General features: G+C 49.3%; 1 protein-coding gene across 3 annotated transcripts in view; it reads left to right on the top strand.

Annotated features, from left to right (window-relative positions):
- Positions 1 to 1,928: 1,928 nt before the first annotated feature.
- Dtx4 (deltex E3 ubiquitin ligase 4) overlaps positions 1,929 to 21,982 on the top strand; it is a 34,606-nt gene continuing 14,552 nt past the window's right edge. For 2 of the 3 annotated variants that reach the window (XR_005877728.1, XM_040747025.1), the window contains exons 1-6: positions 2,035 to 3,049; positions 11,003 to 11,726; positions 16,925 to 16,986; positions 18,005 to 18,166; positions 20,470 to 20,531; positions 21,430 to 21,582. Coding sequence is in view for 2 of the 3 variants with exons in the window: in XM_040747025.1 (XP_040602959.1) it covers positions 2,839 to 3,049; positions 11,003 to 11,726; positions 16,925 to 16,986; positions 18,005 to 18,166; positions 20,470 to 20,531; positions 21,430 to 21,582 (1,374 nt within the window). In the remaining variant the exon portion in view is untranslated. Of the gene's footprint in view, positions 1,984 to 2,034; positions 3,050 to 11,002; positions 11,727 to 16,924; positions 16,987 to 18,004; positions 18,167 to 20,469; positions 20,532 to 21,429; positions 21,583 to 21,982 lie in introns of those variants that run through there. The other variant, XM_005063803.4, reaches the window with a different exon arrangement.

Consider the following 21,982-nt stretch of genomic DNA (forward strand, 5'->3'; position numbering starts at 1 on the left):
TTTTAGCCACTAATTTCAGAATGGTTCATTACACAGTGATGTACGACGGGAAGAAGGTGACGTTTGCTATGAATACTCCATGAAAAAGAAAAGTATATCCTCATTGAGACTTGTGGGAGCCATGATGGCGCTTTAAAAAGCACCGCCAAATTGAACACTTCAAACCTGGTTTGATTCCATTAAATCTCAGGAAGGTTTCATTATAACCAACATAATTTCAAATTACATATTGAGTATGTCATTTGCTTAAGGAGCTTTATACCATGTATGGCGTAAGATACTATATATATATATACATATATATATATATATGTATATATATATGACATTCAAGAAGTGAGATGTTGTCTGAATTTTAGGGGTTTGTGACTCAGATTAGCTGAAGTTGGGATACCTTTGAAATATTTTTAAGATATCGACACATACATAATTATTATTGACTTATAATTAGAAATGATTGAGTGCTGGAGAGATGGCTCAATGGTTAAGAGCACTGACGGCTCTTCCAGAAGACCCAGGTTCAACATCCAGTACCCACATGACAGCTCACAACCCAAAACCCATGGCAAAACACTAATGCATAAGACAACAATAGCAAAGAAATTGTTATTTGAAATTTGGTTTTTGTAGACTATAAGTCAATGTGGCTTGTTAAAATACATGTTTTTGCGAGTATAGATGCGTCGGTTGCTTGTCTTGCTCCTGTGATAAAATACTGAAAGACAGAAGGAAGTGCTACTGCTTGGTTCATGGTTCAAGGGTGCAGTTCATAGTATCAGGGAAGTAATGAGGGAGCTGGTCACGTGACGAGTGAGGAAAAAGAGTCATGGTAGGGCGCTTAGCTCTCATTCTTCCTTTTATCCTGAACTGCAGCTCATGGAATGGCGCTGCCTGCAGCTGCGGGGTCTTCACACTTTAATTTAAGTGATTCTAGGTAAGTCCTTACTGGTATGCTGGGAAGCTTTTCTCCTGAGTGACTCGAGATCCTGTCAAAGAAACAGGATCGACTATCACGACTAATTACTGAAGGAAACTCATCTGTATATCCTCTCCCTCCAGCCAACTACCCAGGCTGCAAATGCTCTCCTATGTTATCATTTAAATTCTGCCATAATCCCCTGCCGTGTTAGCATGACAGGCAAAAGAAGACTAAATGCAAAACTAGGATGGACATAAGAAGTAGGAGTCTATTTTTTCTGTCTCCTGCTTACCTTTAAAGCAGTCAACTAAATATTTCTTAATATCCCCTCCCCTGCCTAGATTATGCTTGCTTTAGCTAGGAATTCCTAGTTTATCTGCTCAGGAGCAGTTTTCTGTTTGTCTCCTCAAATATCAAAAGAGCATACGAAATTCTGAAAAATCTTTTCTAAAATAGTTCATAATCTTATTACCCATATAAAATTATTCCAAATTATATCTTCACTTTGCCGGGATGAGTTCATTGTAAGTGTGGTTTCACCCCATGGAGAAATGAAGTGTGTTCCCTTACAAGGTTAATATTTAATTCTCTTAAAATTGCTAACTTAATTTTTTTGAGAGCTGGTCTGGCTACGTGGCCTGAAATTCTCATTTTCTTGCCTCAGGCCTCTCGGTTGCCCAAGTTACAAGTGTGAGGTACCATGCCCTGCAATAATATGCACTCCAGACTTCAATCCCCTTAAGTCAGAATGCACTCAAGATTGATTCATGATGAAAATAAGCTAGTCTAGCTTGTTTATTCTGCCGTCTCATGGTTTTATTCACAGAAGTACAGCAGGATGAGCCTTCTAGTTCTAATCATATAGAAACGGCCCGCTCTCTACATATGCAGTATAAACACATTCTTTGGTACTGGTGGACACTAGTGTGTGCCCTTTGACCTGCACAAGAGATTTGCGACCACCAGGGGGCGGGGAAACTCTAGAGCTCTTGGTGCGAGCGGCCAGTGGGCGTGGCTTCTGCATCCTTGACAGACAGCTAATGAAGGATGCAGGCGAGGATGAGGTAATAGCGGGCCGAACGAGGAGGGCGGGCGTGGGGTTGTTCGTGCGCGTGTGTGTGTGTGTGTGTTAGTGTGTGCGCGAGTGTGAGTGTGTCCGTGCGTGCGCAAGCCAGAGGAAAATGTGAGCCTCGGAGCTCGCGCCGCGGACCCAGCCGGCGCTGCGCTGAAGAGAGACAGACAGACAGACAGACAGACAGACAGACAGACAGACAGGCAGTTCCATTTTTTAAGAGACTCCGAAGTTAAGGCCCGGCCGTGGCCGCTGGGGTCGGGATGGCGCCCATGCTGTCGGCACCGGGGGACTAGGGAAGCGTCCGCGGGCGCGAGCTCGTCCTGGTGCACTGTCTGGGAGGGGCGACTCCTTCTGGAAGCCACTGAGCGGAGCCGCAGGGAGGGGGAGCTGTGCAGCCGCGGTCGCTGCGCTCAGTATGGAGAGAGGGCGGAGGGCGTGACCGTGCGGTGCGATCCACGCGGACGCCCGCGGAGCCCGAGGCGCAACTGGTGCGAGGCGGCTGCAGCGTCGCTCGGGCGGGCCGCTCGCCCCCGGGTGGCTTTGCCAGGCGGGGCGGCGAGTGCGCAGGGCCGGGCCTTTGCATGAAGCCGCTGGACCCTTCGGAGCAGCAGCGGCAGCAGCGGCGGAGCCCGGCGCTTCGCGGTCCGAGGCGGGCGGCCCCGGGGTCCACGTCCTGGTGCCTGCGCGGCTGCGGACTCCCCCATGGGCTGCAGCTGAGGCTGCCCGCGGCGGCCGGGCGCGGGGCGGGGGGCGCGGTCCAGGCCCGGAGGCGGCGGCGCCGGAGGAAGCGCAGGAGGCCGGGCCCGGGAGGCGGGCAGCGCTGCGCCACAGCCCCGGGCTCGCCATGCTCCTGGCCTCGGCCGTGGTGGTGTGGGAATGGCTGAACGAGCACGGCCGCTGGCGTCCCTACAGCCCGGCCGTCAGCCACCACATCGAGGCGGTGGTGCGCGCGGGTCCCCGCGCCGGGGGCAGCGTGGTACTGGGCCAGGTGGACAGCCGGCTGGCGCCCTACATCATCGACCTGCAATCCATGAACCAGTTCCGTCAAGACACGGGTGAGCCGCCCACATCCCTTTCTATCCCGGGAGCTACCGCCTCGTGGTCGTGGGTTGTGGGCAGTTTGTCTTACTGGTGTCCGCGATCGGGGTTAAGGACAGGTGCTTCCTTCCTTAGATCCCCTCAGGATCCCATGACCACCTCCAAATACATGTCCTTCCAAGTAGTTTAAAGTGTCTTGATTATGCAAACCCAGCTACAGCCTAGCAGCAGGAGACCCCTTTAAGCCCTCTTTCAACCCCTAGTGACTCTTTGTGCAGGAATTCCAGGGCTTTGCAGCCCTCCAAGCGATGCTTAGCAGCATGCAAGACATTGCTGGAGCCCCTTGGCTGCTCACACCTTGACTGACCCTGCTTTGTCCCAGGCACACTTGGGGCTACCACATGTCCCCCTTTTAACCTTACTGTCTCTGGCTCTCCTCTATGGAGCCAGCTTTCCCAACGTCTACTCCTGGGTGTGAGACTTGGGGAGGCAGAGGGGTCCCCTGGCTCTAACTGCAACATAACTAAGAAGAGAGAGGTGGAGCCAGGGCTTCCAGGGTTGGGACATCCTGGATGTGGTGGCATCCGCAGATGCCTCTGCGTGTAGACTCCAATCACTGGAGCAACAGGCCAGAGCAGATGGGGAGACAGGGGAAGGACTGGGCTCTGGAATGCAGGCAGGGAAGCTGCTCCCTTTGTCCTTAGAGGAGGAGGGAGGGAGTAGGCGGAAGGCTAAGAAGAAACTGTCCCCAGGTTTTTTATTACAGCACCACACAAGGGCCACTCTGGCCTCCCAAGACACTAAACTCTTGTCTTTACATAAAAACCAAGTTGCCAGCAAGACCACCACAGCTCTCCCAGCGGTGTGCCCTTTAGCCAGGAATGGAACTACAGAGGTTAGAGTTGGGGGCCACTGGAGGGAGGAGGAAATCACAGTTGCTCTCTTCTCTGGGTCTAGTGTGGTTAAGTTTAACTAATGACCTGGGACAAGTTTCAGTCCCCAGAGGGTAATCTTTTTAATTGGGGTCATTTCTGGAATTCTGGCTGGCCTTCCCCAAGGGTGTAACTGCAGAGCCTGGAGAAGCAGGTGTGGTGGGGAGGGAGAGGAGGATATGAGGAGGAGGGCCCTGTGGCTGGGGAACAGCTGCTGAACAGGTCCCCTGAACTTCCTAGGAAAACCCTCTCACATCCTGTGCTAATTGCAATTGTCATGGGAAAGAAGTATAGTTCCTCCCTCTTGTAATCTGTAGTCATAACTCCGAACAGCCTCTTTGCCAAGAACTCTGTGACCCTGGCTAATGGAGGAAAACTTTCTGGGAAAAAAAAAAGAAAGATTCCAGAAGTTTTAGCATCTGGCGGGCTTGAGCCTTTGTGGAGAAAGCAAGGATGGGGAAGTAAGGCGTGGAGTGGGGCCTCAGATGGAGGGCATGTGGGGGCCTCAGATGGAGGGCATGTGGGGGCCTCAGATGGAGGGCGTGTGGGGCGTGTGGAGGAAGCAGCTGAGCCGTGGAGGTGGAATCAGCAGACCACCTGACAGGGAGTTCCAGGCCTGCTCAAAATAAAACAGCAAGTTTAGCTCTTCTATTTCAGACCGAGTCTGTGCAGCGTATAGAGAGGCATTCTAGTAACAGGCAAGCCCCATCCTCTGCCCCACTGTTAGGAAGTCAGAGGCTTAATCTGTATTTGGGACTATTTAAGATGACCATAGAACTAGGAACAGCCATGACCTAGATGGCATTCTTGCCAAAAGTGAAGTTCTAGAAAACCTGGAATAAATAACAGTATCTCCTTCCCAGGATCTGGCTGCTGATGGCTCTTCTCTGGGCAGTACCTATAGCCTAGTGGTTATAGCAGGTCACTCAGCGTTGGAACTTCTCCTGTTTTATGTCTGTGTCTGAGAACTAGCCGTGATCCTCGTCAGGACTCTGCCACTGAGCGGTTCCTTCTGCCTCTGCACCTCTCTTAAAAATATGATCTAGGTAGTTACTTCAGGCTGGCCGCAGAGTAGCCAGCCACCTGCCTTAGCCTCCCAAATGCTGGGAATGATTACAGATATGCACCAGCTCCTCCAGTGTGCACCCTTTTAAAGATGCCCCGTGTGTCCTCCCAAATGCTGGGAATGATTACAGATATGCACCAGCTCCTCCAGTGTGCACCCTTTTAAAGATGCCCCCTGTGTCTCACATCCACACTGCTTTGGCTTCATCTGCTCTCTCCTGCATCAGGAGCGCTTTCCTAGGCACCTCTCATCTCCATGCCAAGTGCTAGGCTGGGATGCTAAAGGCATACATAAGGCTGATTTCCTAGAAAGGCTGGCCCTGCCAGGGACCTTGTCCGTACAAATTAGAATCCTTCATGTCAGCTCTGACCCCCTTCTGCTCCCTTCTTGGTCCACATAAGAACTTGGTTCTCTCAATATAGACCACTGATGAGACTATGACATAGTAGGAACTTTAAGCCACTGGCTCCCAGGCAACCTCAGCCAAGCCCTAGCAGTGTTTAATTAAATTACTCACTGTCCCCAAGCCACACTGTAAAGCTGCGAACAACAACAACAAAAAATCCCTAAGAAGACAGACTAGCTGGAAGTTCCCTGCCTAGAGGCAATTCCTCTCTCTTTGGTTGTCTTGTTTTATAGGCATTTGACCTGAGAGCTTTCTCTTTTCAGAGTTGTATGCCTGGATACTTAGTGAGCTTGGTCTCTCAGAGCTCTTGACTGCATCCAGACTGTCTCCAGGGAGATGGCTGGGAGGTTGCAGACACCCATCTGCCTGTTTCTGTTTGCCCCGGGTTCTCCTTCCCCAGACTTTTGCAGATAGGAACTGATTTGCATTCTAGGATACTTTTCTCTAGGCATTTAGCCTGGAGAGAGGGGGTTCGGGACCGTCAGGAAACCTTGGTGAAGTCCTCTCCATCCAAAGTCCTCTAAGTCCTCTACTGTCATTTCCCTTCTCTTTTGCAGTGAGGCTTTCCCATAACTACTCAGGCCTTTGCCTTTGTAGATTGAAGAGAAGCCTTCAGAGTCCCTTTCTTCCAGTATAGGCATCTGCAGATGCATGGCCCAAACCCGCTGCACCAACAGCCATGCCGATGAAAGTAGATGGACGCAAGAGAGAAGTATTTGCAGCTCAAAGCTTTGAGTACTAGCCTGTCTCTTTCCATCTTTAGTGCAATGAGAAGGGTCCAGTGGAATGGGGGGGATAAGATTTGACGAAATCTCTCCTGTTGCTTACTACCTAGTGTGGGCACAGGAGTGGAGGAGGTAGGCATGATTACCACGTGGATGCTATAGTATAGAGGAGATGTGTCTGTGACATGCCAAGCAACTTGCACAGGCGTCTTGTTTAATCTTTACAAGGATTATATGAAGACTAATTATTCCTGTTTTATAGAAAAAGGACCAACGTGAAAGAGCTTAACTTGCTCAAGAGTTCAAGTTACTTTGTCAGTGACAGAGCTGAGTTCAGTGGCATGTCCCATGTCTGCTTCCTCATTTGTGGACACTGTGGATTGGTTACATGTGCAGTGGCAGGTATGGGGGGCATATTGATAATAGAACATCCAAGAATTCACTCGAATGGAACGTCTACAGTGAGGGTGAGGTGCTGATAAGAGAAGCTGAGTGTTTGACAGTGTAGACTGTAAAAAACACAGGCGTGGGTCACATGTCAGAGACATCAACCCATGCCTGGAGCTGTCTCCTAGTTCTCAAGAGACAAAACATCTTCAATGCTATTGGATGCTGGTGTCTGGGTAGCTGAGAGAAAGTCATTTTTTCCTTCTCTTCCTTCCTCTTTGGTTTGTGAACATCTGCTATGCCTACTGTATTGGGAACCTTCTCCCTGGGACATCATACTGTAGGATAAGATGGAAGTTCTTCACACCATCTAATCCATGGTCCTGATTCTAGAAAAGTCCAGGGCTAGGACATTCCAAATAGAGCAGACTCCAGGAGTAAAATCTCACTTTCTCTATTATCCCAAATTTTTGGTTCTGAGGTTGTATATTTTTGATGACTACCCTGTTGGGCTGAACTAAATTCGTCAAGTCTCTCTGGAAAAAATGAGCTTGTCTTTACATTCCTCTGTTTGCTACCATTTTGCAGTATCCTTGAGGTCAGCCTCAGGGTTGTTTGACTCCTCTTACTCAGAGCCCAAGTGGCTGATGTGTCCAGGAATACAGAATACATCGCCCATTGGTTGAAATTTTAATGAGCATGAAGAGAACCATATTCCCAGACCAAGGCTCTTGGGCTTTGAGGTCATTGCTGGGCTCGTCGGGGTTGAGAACAAGCGGCCTTGAAACCTCATTTCCAGAGCATGCAGCTGCCCATGCTCAGGTCCTTCCCAGTCCTCTCCATAGGATCTCCCCACCTCTCTTTCTGCTTTCCCTAACACCTGCCCACCCACTCTGAACTCACTGAGAGAGCAGTTTTGGTCTTGTCACTTATACTAAAACTCCCCACTAGCTCTTCTTACCCCCCAACAAAGCCCATCATAGCTTGATGTTCTAGACTTTCCATACCGTTTCTAGCTTGGTCCTCTGTGCCTTAGATTTTCCCAGTAGTTCTGAGGTTTTCTCCACCCCATATGTTCATGTGGTTGTCCCTTGAAGTGATACCCTTTCTTTCCATTCGGCTATTGCAATTCTCTTTTTCTTTCAAACCTTATGTCATTTGTTATCTAGTTCTTCTAATGTTCTGCAAACCATCATCACTTCAGTTATTAATCACATTTTATTGAGCCCCTTAGGCTCAATAAATGTCAAGCCTGTGGAACAAAACTAGGGCAAACACTTTTATGCTTGCTGTCACCAGATTGATGATCTAGGGAGGGCAGCAGGTCTGCATCCAACTAGCTACATAGATAAATGTGCAAACTGCATGTTGAGATTAGTACTGTTAAAAAGTGGGAACAGCATTTGATGTGGTCACAAAAAATTTCCATAGGGTGAAATGAGTTCAATTTAACCCGAAAGAGCCAACAAAGAACTTGCCGAGTGATTAGGAGGGAGGACCTATCATGGTGAAGAGTCCCAGAGTCAGAGAATAGCAATGGAAAAGACTTGAAGGCAGTGTGAAAGAAATGCATGCAGAGTGTGTGCGGGAAGGAGCTGTAGAGATTGGTGAAGCAGGGGATTTTGCTCTTGGCGGAAGAAAAAAAAATCTGGGAAGATTTAAGCCTGGAAGGGGTCCAGTCATTTTTCCCTAGTGACTTGTGTTTCCTTGGTGTCCTTTTGGCTCATTTTGCATCATAAACAACCACTCACACATTTGCCTTCTAACTCCTTTTGAGTCTGTACTCTGCTTAAGGAATGCTTGAGTTTTGCATTCCCCATAGCAACTAATGGGATGCTGAGCAATATGCAGTCAATGAGTAAATATGATAGTAGCCAGAGTTCAATCAATCATGGCACAGTTTATGGTGCTTTTATAACTGCCAGACATTGCATTAGGAAGTAGAATACAAAGAGCCACACAGCTATGTCCCTACCCCCACTCAGCACCTACAAGGAGGGTAAGCTTAGACATCTGAAAACAATCAGTCCAGTTCTGCACCTAAAACTTCCTGAGGGGTGGGGCTGGGACTAGAACATTTCAAGAAGTAGGTGAACTGAAAGAGAGAATTTCAGTAGGTGAAAATGACAAGAGGCTGTAAGTGGAAAGGTTGTGGTACAGTTGGGGAGCCACAATGGAATGCATGAGAATTAAGAGATTCTGTGCTTGACAGAAATAGTGGAAAATGCAAAGGACAGAGGGAGATAAACTAGGAACGGGTGAATGGAGCCACGGCATGGCCTGGAGAGTTCAGAGACAATGTTCAAACTGTTCCAGGATTGATAACTTTATTGTCTAAAAATCAATTGCTCAAGCAAACAAAAGTGTTTTTCAAGTGCATTTGTAAGTACCAATCAAGTACATTGTCCCTGTTCCCTAGAAGTTCCAAAGGTGTCATTAAACTCTCTGAACTTAGTTTTCTTATCTGTAGAAGGTGTTTTATAGGATTGCCATGAAAGTTGTATAGAATGGGTTCCTGTGAGTAACCAAGCACATAGGCCAGGGTAATTTCTTATTTTCTCTCTTCTCCCATTTCTCCCCTACACACACACACACACACACACACACACACACACACACACACACACAGAGAGAGAGAGAGAGAGAGAGAGAGAGAGAGAGAGAGAGAGTCCTCTAAACTGCACTTCCCTATAGCATCTCAAGGGTGAACTACAATAATGATCACCATTTCATTGAGCACTTGCTGTGTGACAGGTTCCTGTTTGTAGTTCTGTATTTCATTTAATCTTCAGATACACCTGTTATACCTCTGCACAGACCTAAGGGATGAGGAGAGAAGGCTCCTTCCACAGCAGGAAGGGATGGAGCCTTCTCCATGGGCCCTGTGCTTTGTTCCCCAGAAAGCTGACCTGTTTGCTGAGGAAGGAAATGGAGGCTAGCCCGGGAACTCCCCCTCCATCCTGATACCCCAGGGCCCCCAACAGAGGTCCTGGCACTGAATGGAGAGTTGTTCTGCTTCTCCCTTGTGCCTCTGAATGTTGATGTTTTGGGTTATTAAGGGGCTTGAGATGGGATGGGGAGTAGGTTATGACCCTGGCAAAGGCCTGAATAACTATTGTTCCTTTCTTTCCCCCTTGAATGGGATTCTGTCCCAGTCATGGTGTCTCCCTCTGGGCTGGGGGAGGGGGTGGGTCAGAGGCCAGGCAAGGGGAACCTTTTCCCACCACTTCCTCAGATAGAGCTTAAACTGGCAGATGCAGGGACCTCAGCATCTCAGAGTCCTCTTCAGCCTTGAGCCTTGATGTTGATGCCATGAAATGAGCCCTGGTTGGAGGCAGAATTTGGGCTTAGGGTGGGTAGAGGAAAAAGAGGCAGCCATTCTGTAGGGCAGTTCTCTTGTGTGTCCTCTGGGTCATCCATGCTGTCCCATTATCTTGTTATCATCCTGGCCCTTCCAAACCCACAGGGAGACTATGAAAATGAAGAAGATGCTATCTTTACAAGGGTTGAGTTTCTTGGAAGAAACCCTTACATAATTATGAAATAAATGTTGTTATTATTACTGATAAAAGACTTAATGCTGGGAATTGGGTGAGAGTTCTCTCAAGATGATGCCCTATCTCCCAATAACACATTTTCGTCTTAATGTCTTTACATTTATTTGGTTTGGAAGGGTAGGGGATGGGTTGAGCCATGGCATGTGTGTGGAGATCAGTGGGAACTTGTGGGAGTTGGTTTTCCTTTCCACCGTGTGAGTCCCGGGGACCAGATCCAGGTCATTGGGTTTAGAATCAAGTCCCCTTACCCACTGAGTCATCTCAGCGTCCCAGTTCTCCCCTCAGCATCATTGCCACAACCCCTGGCCTTTTACATGGAAGCAAAGTTGTCCTCCTGCCTTCTGGACTTTCATGGTTCTTTTCCTCCATAGTCCTGAGGGTGGGGCTACTCAGAGGGACAAAGATAGCATATGAGCACTTCCCTGCATGAGGGCATTTCTCTCCCCAGTGAGAGTTACTGGAGAAATCCTGGCGTATGTGAATTCATATGCATTAACTACATAGTCACCTTTAGAGTTGTTTGGTTTTTTTTTTTACGAAAACTCCCAGAGAGGAGTTACCCTCTTTTTGTGAACAAGAATTGACTGAGATATTCTGTATTAGCTGGAGAGTGAAGTGATTTGTCTGCAAATTACTATACCTGAATCCGGAGTCTGGAGCTGCGTTCTGCTGCTTGGCAGTGCTTCCTCTGCCCTCCAAGTGGCTTCATCTGCTTCTACTCTGCATTGCTTGTAGACTCCTGAATGTGTCTTATTCAAAACTGAGTCTTATTCAGAACCTTCCTAGACAGCACAGGGCTCACCACACAGTAGGACTGCTGTCAACGTTTACCTGTGAATCTAATACAAATCAGTGCTGTTCTCCTAACTCTGACCCTCATCTGTGTTACTTTGACAGGGACTCTACGTCCAGTCCGCCGAAACTACTACGACCCGTCCTCGGCGCCTGGGAAGGGTGTGGTGTGGGAGTGGGAGAATGACCATGGTTCCTGGACACCCTATGACATGGAAGTGGGCATCACCATCCAGCATGCCTATGAGAAGCAGCACCCCTGGATTGACCTCACTTCCATCGGCTTCAGCTACATCATTGACTTCAACACCATGGGTCAGATCAACAGGCAGACCCAGCGCCAACGCCGCATCCGCCGCCGACTAGACCTCATCTACCCCATGGTCACCAGCAGTATGCCTAAGGCTCAGTCCTGGCCAGTCAGTCCTGGAACAACCACCTCCCCCCCTGCACCGCCCTGTTCCTGTCCACAATGTGTTTTGGTGATGAGTGTCAAGGCTGCTGTGGTCCATGGGCGCACTGGGCCCCTTCAGCCTCCAGGAACACGCAAGAACATGGCTCCCTCTGGAGTGGGCAAGCTGCCCCCACCACCCGGCCCTGGGGCAAAGCCACTAGACTCTGCAGGCACCATCCGGGGCCCAGGGAAGACTGCCCCATCCCAGGTGATCCGCAGACAAGTCTCTAATACACCAGCTGGGGCAACCGTAGGCTCCCCCACCAGCCCACAAGGAAGCAACAGGAAGACTGGAAGGGTGGCTCTGGCCACTTTGAATCGGTCCAACCTGCAGCGACTGGCCATTGCCCAGTCCCGGGTGCTGATTGCCTCGGGGTAGGTGTTCCCATGGCTGCGAAAGAGCCATTACCCACCTCAGAGATAGCATGGGACTCACCACTGAATCAAACAGCAAGAGGGGCTGGCTAAAACAGGCAAACCTAGTCTTAGGCTGAGCCGCCCTGGCAGATGGAAGCCAGCAGGGTGTGGACAAGGAGGGATGTCACAGTAGGGCACCAAGAGGTCTGGTTATAAGTGAGGCTTTGCCTCTTAGTTGCCAAGCGGTGTGAGGCAGGACCCACACGTGAGGCTGTGACTTCATCATTAGTAAACACTGCAGACATAACGTGTATTACAGTCCCAGTGAGGGGTATAGATGGCTATGCTAGGAAGGCTTAGTCAGCATTAGTTGAACTCCCACTGCGTTCTGGTTTAGTGATTTCTCTAATCTTTGTAATGACTCTGCAGACATTACCCCATTTCACAGATGAAGGAAATCAGATACAGTACAGGAGTCTGTCCTTGCAGCTGCCCTTCCCTACCCGGCATTTTCATCAGCACAGGCATACAGTAGGTGCCAAGCAAGGATTGCTTCTTCCCTGCCCTGTCTCAGCATTCTTATGACACGCTGGTACTGTTGGAGGTACCATTAGTATTTCTGATGCTCTTGATACCCCTCATCCACCAAATGGAAGTGCCCAGTTCCTGCAGTGCCCACAGCAGTCTTCGCCTGCATCCCAGCTTCCTGTCAGCCCATCACAGCCAACTGCCCTCCTTTAGTTCCCAGAGGTCTGGCCCTGCTCCTGCCCTGTGCCCCAGACGGTTGAGATGGCTTTAGAGCTGGAATGGGTCCCGACACTGAAAATCCAGGCTGCCCTGAGGCAGTGCCATAGATGCTCAGCTGGGTGTCCAAACATCTTAGCACAGGGCAGACTTAGCACAGGGAAGGGAAATGAAGGACACACAGCTGGGGCAGAGAGCCCTAGGCTGGAGCAGCCTCTACTGCCTCTCACTTGTGTAAGCCCTTGGATCTTTGCAAGGGCCGGTCGGTGTCCTTGTGTGTCAAAGACGATCCCAAGTTCGTACCTGCTCCTGAGGTCATTGTGAAGACCTCCATGGATAGAGGTGACTCCTTGGCAAGTCGCAGATGTGCCTGTCCATACTGTGTCACTTCTCTCACTGATGTATTTTAGGTATGGGCACTTTGCTAAGATCTATCTTTCCTCGGAGGGTCACCCGGTTCCTATGCTGCAGAGAAGCTGGAACACGAGATTTTGTCCACTGTTCCATCATTGTGTTGGCTATAGCCTCAGTGATGTGAAGGCAGCTTACACTGCTAGTCAGAGGCCTGGGGTGCTCATGACTCCCTCCATGGTGACGTATGGGACAGAGGTGCCTGGATCCTGCTGCTCCTCTATCTTGGATTGCAGCAGAGGGCTAGATGCTCTAGCAGATTTCCGGGGTGATTGTTGGCACACAGGAGGAAGCACATGTGAGCCCCTGGTTGCTGGACTTGAACCCAAGTTCCTTACTGTGCCACTTGGAGTAGGTTTTGCATCCTCTGACTTCCGTATTCTTAGCTGTCGAGTGACTTTATAATAGTACTTCAGGTCCAGGGTTGTCCCAAGGGTTGCCCAGAGGCCAGTGGGTGTTAGCCGCAGATGACGATGATGATGATGGTGATGATACATCTAAAGGGTATACGCTTGTGTTGTTGCTGAAGTCAAAGCTGAACTGATCCAATTTCCACCTCATTTCTGTCCCCCTTGATAAATGCCCCAGTGACCCCATGCCATCATGGAGACAGATGCCCCTTGACCTGCCTTGAGTCTGAGGAAGTTAGCAGGCTTCATTCCTTCCCTTTTTTCCTCTCCCAAGCTAGACAGAGGGGTGGGTCTGGCGGGGCACTTTCAAAGGCTATGGAAATGAGCTGCTTTTGCTCGGTCTTCCTGACAGGGGGCGCCCTCCCACCTCTGTCTTCTAGCCCTCTCTTCTCACCTTTCTCCACCTCCCACGCCCCGCTGCCATCTTCTTTTCCAGCTTCCCTTGGCCACTAATGAGCGTGTGTCGCCCCCTTTGTCTGGCGTTGCCATCAGCCTTCTGTCGTTACGCAGCCAGCCCCCATCCTGTCTGCCCATGACCTCTTCAAGCAACACTTTCCCACAGGGAGGGGGTGGGGGTGGGGAGATCAGGGAGGGCAGGCAATGTGGGATGAAAGTCTTGGCAGGGAACAAAAGATGCCGTGAATTATTCAGAGACACAAGCAGGAGGTTCTTAAAAGGGGTGTGGAGGCCTATGCAGGGCAGTGATCACCCATCTCCCCCCAGAGTCCAGGTTTCTGTACCTCCAGCTAGGCGTGCTTGTTGGTTGCCTTAGAGACACGGCCATTGTCCTTCATGAGGTTTCCTGGTTGGTGAAAAACTTGGAAAACACTAGCTTTCTCACCACGGGGCCTGCGGGGATACCCCACCCACCCCCATTCAGGCTGCCCTCCCATTGCTGTGTTAGGTCCTCTCTTTCCTCGGTTTTTATTTTATCAATGGAAATAAAAAACGTGGACCCTCCTGTAACCAGTAACAGCCTGAGAGGATGGGGGAAGGGCTGCCTTCTGATTGGCCAGCACATGACGAAGTCCAAGGGCTTTGGCTGAGTTGCCTGGAGGACGTGAGAAGCAGGCCTGTTATTGCACTGCTGTTTCCTAGAAGGAGGGGCTCAGACTCAAATAGCTGAGGCCCTGCAGGCAGAAGACAGGTTTTCTGGGGTTTTTATTTTAACCTGGAACCTTGGGGGAAGGGTAGGCAGGTGTTGCCTGCTCACAATCCTCAGTACTGCAGGACTTTCAACTCTGCCCTTTATACCTGATACCGTGTGCTCAAGAATGTGAGAAAACTGGATTGTTAAAGCAGGAAGTGGCAGAAATGAAGTCCTTTGACAACTGGAAGATAAAAGTGTAAACAGTTGCCCAAATTTGCACAAAGCATCACTGTTTACCAACTCCCTGACCTAGATCCTAAAACCTCACAGGGTCCCCAAGGGAGCAGGCATTTATCAGGTCTTGTTTACAGCTGGAGTAAAGGCGGGCAGATGTGATCCAGAATACCCAGAAGCTAGCCAGCATCGCCACAGGCAGAGCAGGCTGAGTACAGATGCTACAGTCACTTTCTGTTTCTCCCTCCGTGTTTGGTGTTTGGTAAAACACAGCCCCCGTCTGCACTGAGCTCCACTGCTGCCCACAGACTAGGGACCAGATTGTCTGTCCCCTTCCTGACACACAGTTGATCCCAGTTTTCCTGGGTGTTCAGGGGTTCCACAAGCAGATGTCCCCTTATATCTCTTTAGACCCCCCCCACTCCACAGCTTGTGGGCTGCTCTGAGGATTGGAGTATTTCCTGGTTGACCAGATAGCGTGTGGAAACCTGCCAGTCCAGTTTGTGGGAACAAAGGTGGCCTTTGTCACTCAGATCACAGTATTTTATCAGCTGAGGTGGGAGCCATGGAAATGGTGAAAGAGGGCAGGTGCAGGGCTGTGCTGCGCATGCCCTTCCGGTGGGCAGCCAGGAAACAGCACAGTAGACCCGCTCTTCAAGCCTTTTCAGGTAGAGTCTTGAAGGTGAATCTGCCCTGGAGGGGGTCCAGGGCTTCTGAGTCACCTTCCTCTCAAATAGTTTGATGGGAAATTGCCACGAGGAGACATTCTGACCCCAGACTACTGAGGCTCAAGCAGGTGGCCTATTGTTTGCATATTACTTTCAGTGTTTAGCCATTTACAAGTCTGTTCCTTTTTCCTTGGTCTAGTGACTTATTTAAAGACATCTTTTCCCTTTCCACATCCGGTCTTGCATTATTCAGGGAGCAGTTCAGAAAGAAAAGTAGCTTCTTGGTTTGGCCAGATATATAGACATAATGTGCTTTTATGAGTTCCACTGCTTCTGTCTTCATGGAGAGGCACTGGAGGAGCCTTTCCATCCGGGGCCTGTGTGGGACAGAGAGACCCGGCTGTGGGGCCTCTTTTCTGTCCTAATGGTGGCTTTGCTCATCACAGCATGGGGCAGTGGAGAGCTTGGCATCATGGGCGGCACTTTGGAAGGACTCCGGAGCCAGATAATGTGTGTCTGACTCTTAGTTGCAATCTTGGTCTAGTTGTCCTAACCTGTGTGTACCCAACTCTGTTACCTATGTAGTGAGATTGACAGTAGTACCTCTTAAATAGATTGTTGGAGGACTGACTGTGTTTATCTGTTGTGGGCACTTACCGTTGCCCCTAGCCAGATCTGAATTCTGTGACTTATAGCCCATAGAGGAAGAGCCATTGGTGTCATGTTCACAGCTGTACCCCCAACGTTCAGCATAGTTGTCCCAAAGTGGGTTCAAGAAGTTCTTTTCAAATAGACAAATAAATAAATATTGATTCCTTCCTATTGACTTCCCAGCACAGCCCTACCCCATCTGGATTCTCAGGCTGCCTGGATACCAGAGGCATCTATCACCAGCCCCACTGGCTTCTCCAAACCAGCTGTGGAAGCCTGGGTGGCAGAAGCCTGGAATGGCACAAGTCCCATCTCTATGTGTCCTGTATTTTCTCTGTCAGTGGTTTCGCTGTGGGCGGCCTAGCCTTTCCCAGGCAGCTGTGTGGGCTCCTCTCCAGAGCTGGGGAGGACAGGGAGAGGAGGAGATTCTGCTTGTGTTTATAAGTTTGTGGGACAAGAAGTGACAGCTGTTCAAGCAGTGGTTTCCAAATGCTAGACCAGGGAGGGATTGCAACATCTCCACTCTTTGAAGAGCTTCGGGGGGGGGGGGGGGGATGCAGATTCCTGTGGTGCATGAATTTGGGGGGGAAGGGTTATGACTCTGAACTTGGCTAAAGATCTGTGTTTTAGCCAACACTAAGGGGAGAGTAGGTGGAAATGGCCAGTGACTTAGAAGAATATATTAGGTAGAAGAAACATTTACAAAGGTGTTTAGGCAGGAGCATGACTGGCAGGAGCTAGGACCAGAAAGAAAGAGAGTGAAAAGGGGTTGAGAAGAGGATGTGCGAAGGCTAAGGAGATTCGGATGGAGGTATTGGCAGACATCGCAGGGCCAGGAACCCTTCTATACTGTCAGGTTCTGAGTGGAGGGTGTTGTGATCCGAGTTCAGTTTTGAGCGTCTTACCTCCCACTGATGTGTTAAGAACCTACTTACTTTGGTAGGTTTAAGCACTGGTTCGTTGTGCTGTTTGTCAAAGCCATATAACATCTGCTCTTTCCTTCCACAGGGTCCCCACTGTGCCTGTAAAAAACTTGAATGGGTCCAGCCCTGTCAACCCTGCCTTGGCAGGTAAGAACTAGCCTGGGCTGGACTTGCTTAGGCTGAAAAATCAGTCACAGAATAGCTAATGAACACTTACTTATAACGAGAGAATTTGGATGCTAACTGAAGAAAATGAGATCTGCGGAGTTGAGCGAGAAGACTTGGGGTGGTGCTAAAAGTTCAGCATGTCCAGGGTCTTGGGAGGTAGCCCATATAATGAAGTGTGTGACAGAGAAGCATGAGGGCAACAGTTCCACCCCAGAGTCCCTCTTAAAAAAAAAAGAGGAAGAAAACAATTTGGGAACAGTGATGTGTGCATATAATCCCACTGCTTGAGAGGCAGAGATGGGCATATTCCTGGAGTTTGCTGACCACCAGTTTCCTAGTGAGGTCCAGGCCAATGCTACCTTGACTCAGAAAACAAGGTGACCATCCCCTCTAAGGTTCAAGGAACATCATGGAAGAGGGATGAGAAGAATGTAAGATGCAGAAGATAGGGAGAAGAACTGTAAAATTCTACCTTGTAAGTATAATGCAGACAGTTCAGTCAGGATCTTACATTAGCTGTGGCTGCCTACACTGGGCCTACATAAGAATGGACTTGTCATTGATCAGACATGGACTGGGGAGATCTCAGAGGGCCCTGCATGTCCCTGTTGAACTAGTGCTTACTGATAGATTTAGGAGAGAGGGAGGGTTGTTGCCTTCAGCTCCAATAGTCACACACACAAGTCCCTGGTCAAAATTAGCGGTTCACAAAAGACTTTTTGATAAAGGGAGAGGGGTTTAAGAGGGTGAGGGTTAGAACAAAAGCACATTTAATTGATCTTTTTTAAAGCGAGGTGGTTGGCTTCTGAGGAAGAACTTACAAAGCAGTTTTCTGGCCTCCATCCAACCATACACTCAAGCATGCAACTGTAGAGAATGCATGAACTATAAAGACTGTCTGCTGGAGAGGAGGAGAGTGGGTAAGCGGGAGGGAGAGTGTGGGAATCTCGGGAGCACATTCTTCAGCTCTTCCTCACCCCTGCCCTGCCCCTTCCAGGAATCACCGGGATCCTCATGAGTGCAGCGGGACTGCCTGTGTGCCTCACAAGACCACCGAAGTTGGTCCTCCACCCACCCCCTGTCAGCAAGAGTGAAATAAAGTCTATCCCAGGGGTCTCTAACACAAGCCGCAAGACCACCAAAAAACAGGCCAAGAAAGGTACAGGCTTCTTCTGATTGGGTACCTGGAGTGGAAGGCTGGGCCCGCAGCCCACATCCCCAGCTCTGCCTGCACCAGGGTCAGCCCCTGTGCTGTCACTTCCTCGGCTGAGAAGCAGGCCTCATTAGTAGACTTTGTTTGTTTGTTTATTATGTATACAGTATTCTGCCTACATGTATGCCTGCTGGCCAGAAGAAGGCACCAGGTCTCATTACAGATGGTTGTGAGCCACCATGTGGTTGCTGGGAATTGAACTCAGGACCTTTGGAAGAGCAGTCAGTACTCTTAACCTCTGAGCCATCTCTCCAGACCCCTAGTAGACTTTGATGAGTCTACCAAAGTGGGTTGGGTGTGGCTCAGAAAGAACTACCTGGACACACATAAACATGCAGAGCAACAGTAGCAGAAACATCAAGATTGCAAGTGTTGTACAAAGACAGTATGTTAGAAGAGACACTGAATCAAGATCCTAACTTGGTCGCTAGCTAGTTGGGTGCAATGTCTGCTTTCTTGCCCTTGTAATGTCCATGACCAGCAGGTATGTCCTGGAATGTGCCCATGACAACTGGAAAGCAAGCACTGTCTTATGTCTCTCTGGAGACTCTGAACCCCATGAACCCTGCTTCGTAAATCACTGTGTACCAGTCCATAATCCAGCTACTGGGGGAAAGGGCACCTTCCCTGACTCCAGCAGCTCTGGGTTGGCTCTGTGGCTGATGGTCCTGCAGGCTGCTCTTGGTTATGAAATGATCTTCTTCTTCCAAGCCTTCGTCTTACAAACTTCTTAGGAACTTTTAGTCAGAATGGATGTGCATAAGTAGCACTTAGCCTGGGCCTGGCAATAGGGAATAAACTCTCAACTAATAGAAGCCAAGTTCTTTTAAGAGAAGCAGGGCATTGGGAGGAAAGGGCCTGCATCTCAGCTTTTGGCCGTTGTCTGCTAAACTTCCTCAAACCCTTGTCCTACTTTCCCTGTCTATTTCAATTTCCCTGCTTCAGTGAACTCACATGCTTTTTCTTCGGCCAATAGGTCGGGGCAGGGGTTTACACTCCTGCCCCCTTCCTGGCACTATTAATAGCACATACTGTCTCCTTAGCTGGCAAAGTGCACTTGGGCTGTGCATCCATCAGCTAATTAGTCGTCAAAGCACCCACTGCAGTAGGTGCTATCAATTATCTTTATTTTGTGGGTGAGAAAACAGCTTGGAGAAGTCAAGGGAACAGCCCAAGATTCCATGATTTTTTTTTTACTCTGTGGCTGCTTGTAAACCAACGGGAACCTATCCTCTGCCTTCATGTTAGCTTACTTCCCAAGGGTCCAGAGCTTGAAGATCCTTAATTCCTGCGACTCCTAGTATGCTTCCCAGAGCCTTACCCTTTCCCCATGGCTGGACTGCATCTCCTGGCAGGAACAGCACCACTGGAAGCCAGGAAGGATTGTCCTGAAACTGGGGGTCACAACTTCCTGCTTTCCTATAAAAATAATTTGACTGTGACACCATATTACAAAGCCGAGATAGGGCTTAACAAGTTGTTGAAGGAATGCACCCCGACTGATTGGTGTTTGTGGAGTGGTGCAAAGTGTTTTCATTTCTCTTTTCTCAAGGGATCATGTGGGCAAGCTTAAGCTCTTTGGTTATCAAGAAGAGGAACTCCGTTTATATCAGTGAAAATGCTGATTTGTTGAAGTAGGCAGACATGTCAGAGCGTGGGCTGGAAGAGGTCAAGGCAGATCGGAACATCATCCTTCTTCAAGTCGCTTTGATCTGAGACAACCTCTATTCCCTTTCACGCTCCTTAAACCATTGCAAACATAATTTGACCTCCTTTTCTCCCTCCCTTCCTCCCTCCCTCCCTCCCTCCTTTCCTCCCTCCGCCCCTCCCTATTCCCCCCCACCCGTGTGTGTGTGTGTGTGTGTGTGTGTGTGTGTGTGTGTGTGTGTGTAAGCATGCATGTAAGTCTGTACATGGAGACCAAAGGTCAGCCTCAGTATCATTCCTTAGATGACATCTATCTACCTTGTTTTTGAGACAGGGTTTCTTATTTGCATGGGGGCTTCCCAGTTAGGTTAGAGTGGCTGTCAGCAAATCCCCAGAGATCTTGACTTTTTCATCTGGTTTCCGGGGATCAAACTTAGGTCCTCATTCTTGCAAGGCAAGCACTTTACTGACTCAGCTGCCTTGCAGCCCTTTTCCTCTTTGGACTTGCCTCTCACTCTCCTCTCTGAAGCAGCTAGGATGGCAAGGCTAGTTGAACATGTCTCCTTTGTCTTGGTGACATAGTGCCTCTCCTGTCCCCATAGGTAAAACCCCAGAGGAAGTACTAAAGAAGTATCTGCAGAAGGTCCGACACCCCCCGGAAGAGGTGAGTCAGGGGGTGTAGGGCAGGGTTCACTTTTTCCATCACCAAGTTCATGTCCTCTGTCCCCATGTTCTACAGGGTGTGGCAGGTGCTGCTTTCTAAGTCTGGGCTGGCACAGAGCAGATTTAGCTGATGCCTTCACTTCAAGGTTCAAGGTTTCAAGCTGCAGTCACGATTTAGCTTGCCCCATTTAGCAGAATTCTAAATGATTGTAAGCTAGCTTCCATGCCTGTCTGAGCTTAAGCAAAACAGTGTGCCAAGCCATGTGAACTCCCTCTAGAATGGATTTGATATGGACCAGTGACTCTCAGCTGAAAGGATTACCCCTGAGGGAACATGTGGCCTTGTGTGGGCATTCTCTGGGTTGTGGTGATTGACTAGAGAGTGTGCTGCTAACATCTAGTGGGTAGAAACCAGAGGAACTTCTGAACACCCTGTAAGGCCTGGAACAGTATCCACAGCAAAGCATTGCCTTACCACAATGGCAAAGGTGATGGCATTGGGAAATAGGTTGTAGATGTATTTAGATGCAAGCCCCCTCTAATACACTTGCAATACAATACCTTTACAGACATGCTGCATAAGCAGAGCTTGTCATGGTATCTGTTGACAAGCGCCTGGGAGGCACCAAGCAAGGGCAGTGTCACATCAAGATTATAATATAGTCAAGGAGTCCATGTTTAGCATGTACATGAATTATTTGAGGAATTTCTCTGCTATGTAAAGCAAGACACATTTAGACTTTATTTAGAATCCTCCCAAACACAGCTCCCCTGATTTGTGGACTTTATAGAAGAGGGGAGAACCACTCGCCTGATGCGTGCCATCGTGCAGGAGCCGTCATGCTCTGGCTGCCCTGGCTGGGTGAAAGTTGATACCTCTCTTATCCTTCATCTACCAGGACTGCACCATCTGTATGGAGCGTCTCACAGCGCCCTCTGGCTACAAGGGCCCACAGTCTACAGTCAAGCCTGACTTGGTGGGAAAGCTGTCCAGGTGTGGCCACATCTACCACATCTACTGCCTGATGGCCATGTACAACAATGGGAACAAGGTTCGTGTCTTGGGTTTGGGGGAGGTCAGCCATTCGTTCCTAGGTGGCCTTGTTCTCCCACGAAATGTTCTGGAACATGGAACCGGTTCTTCAGGTATATTTGCCACTTTACTAACTGCCGTGACAAACTACTGGCAGAAGCGATTTAAAGAAGTCAGGGTTTATTCTGGCTCGGTTTGAGACAGCCTGTGGTGGTGAGGAAGTCATGTTGGCGGTAGGAGCTGGAAGGAGCTGATCCGTGTCCATTTGTAGTTTGGAGGCAGGGAGTGATGGGTGCTGGTGCTCAGCCCCCTCTCTCCTCTTTACTTAGCCCATCGAATGGAGCTGTTCCCATTTAGGTTGCTACAGCCCAATCTAGAAACTCCTCACTGTCATAGCCAGAGGTATGTTTCCATGGTAA

The sequence above is a fragment of the Mesocricetus auratus genome, unplaced genomic scaffold (assembly GCF_017639785.1).
Source record: "Mesocricetus auratus isolate SY011 unplaced genomic scaffold, BCM_Maur_2.0 Super-Scaffold_4256, whole genome shotgun sequence".
Taxonomy (NCBI): domain Eukaryota; kingdom Metazoa; phylum Chordata; class Mammalia; order Rodentia; family Cricetidae; genus Mesocricetus; species Mesocricetus auratus.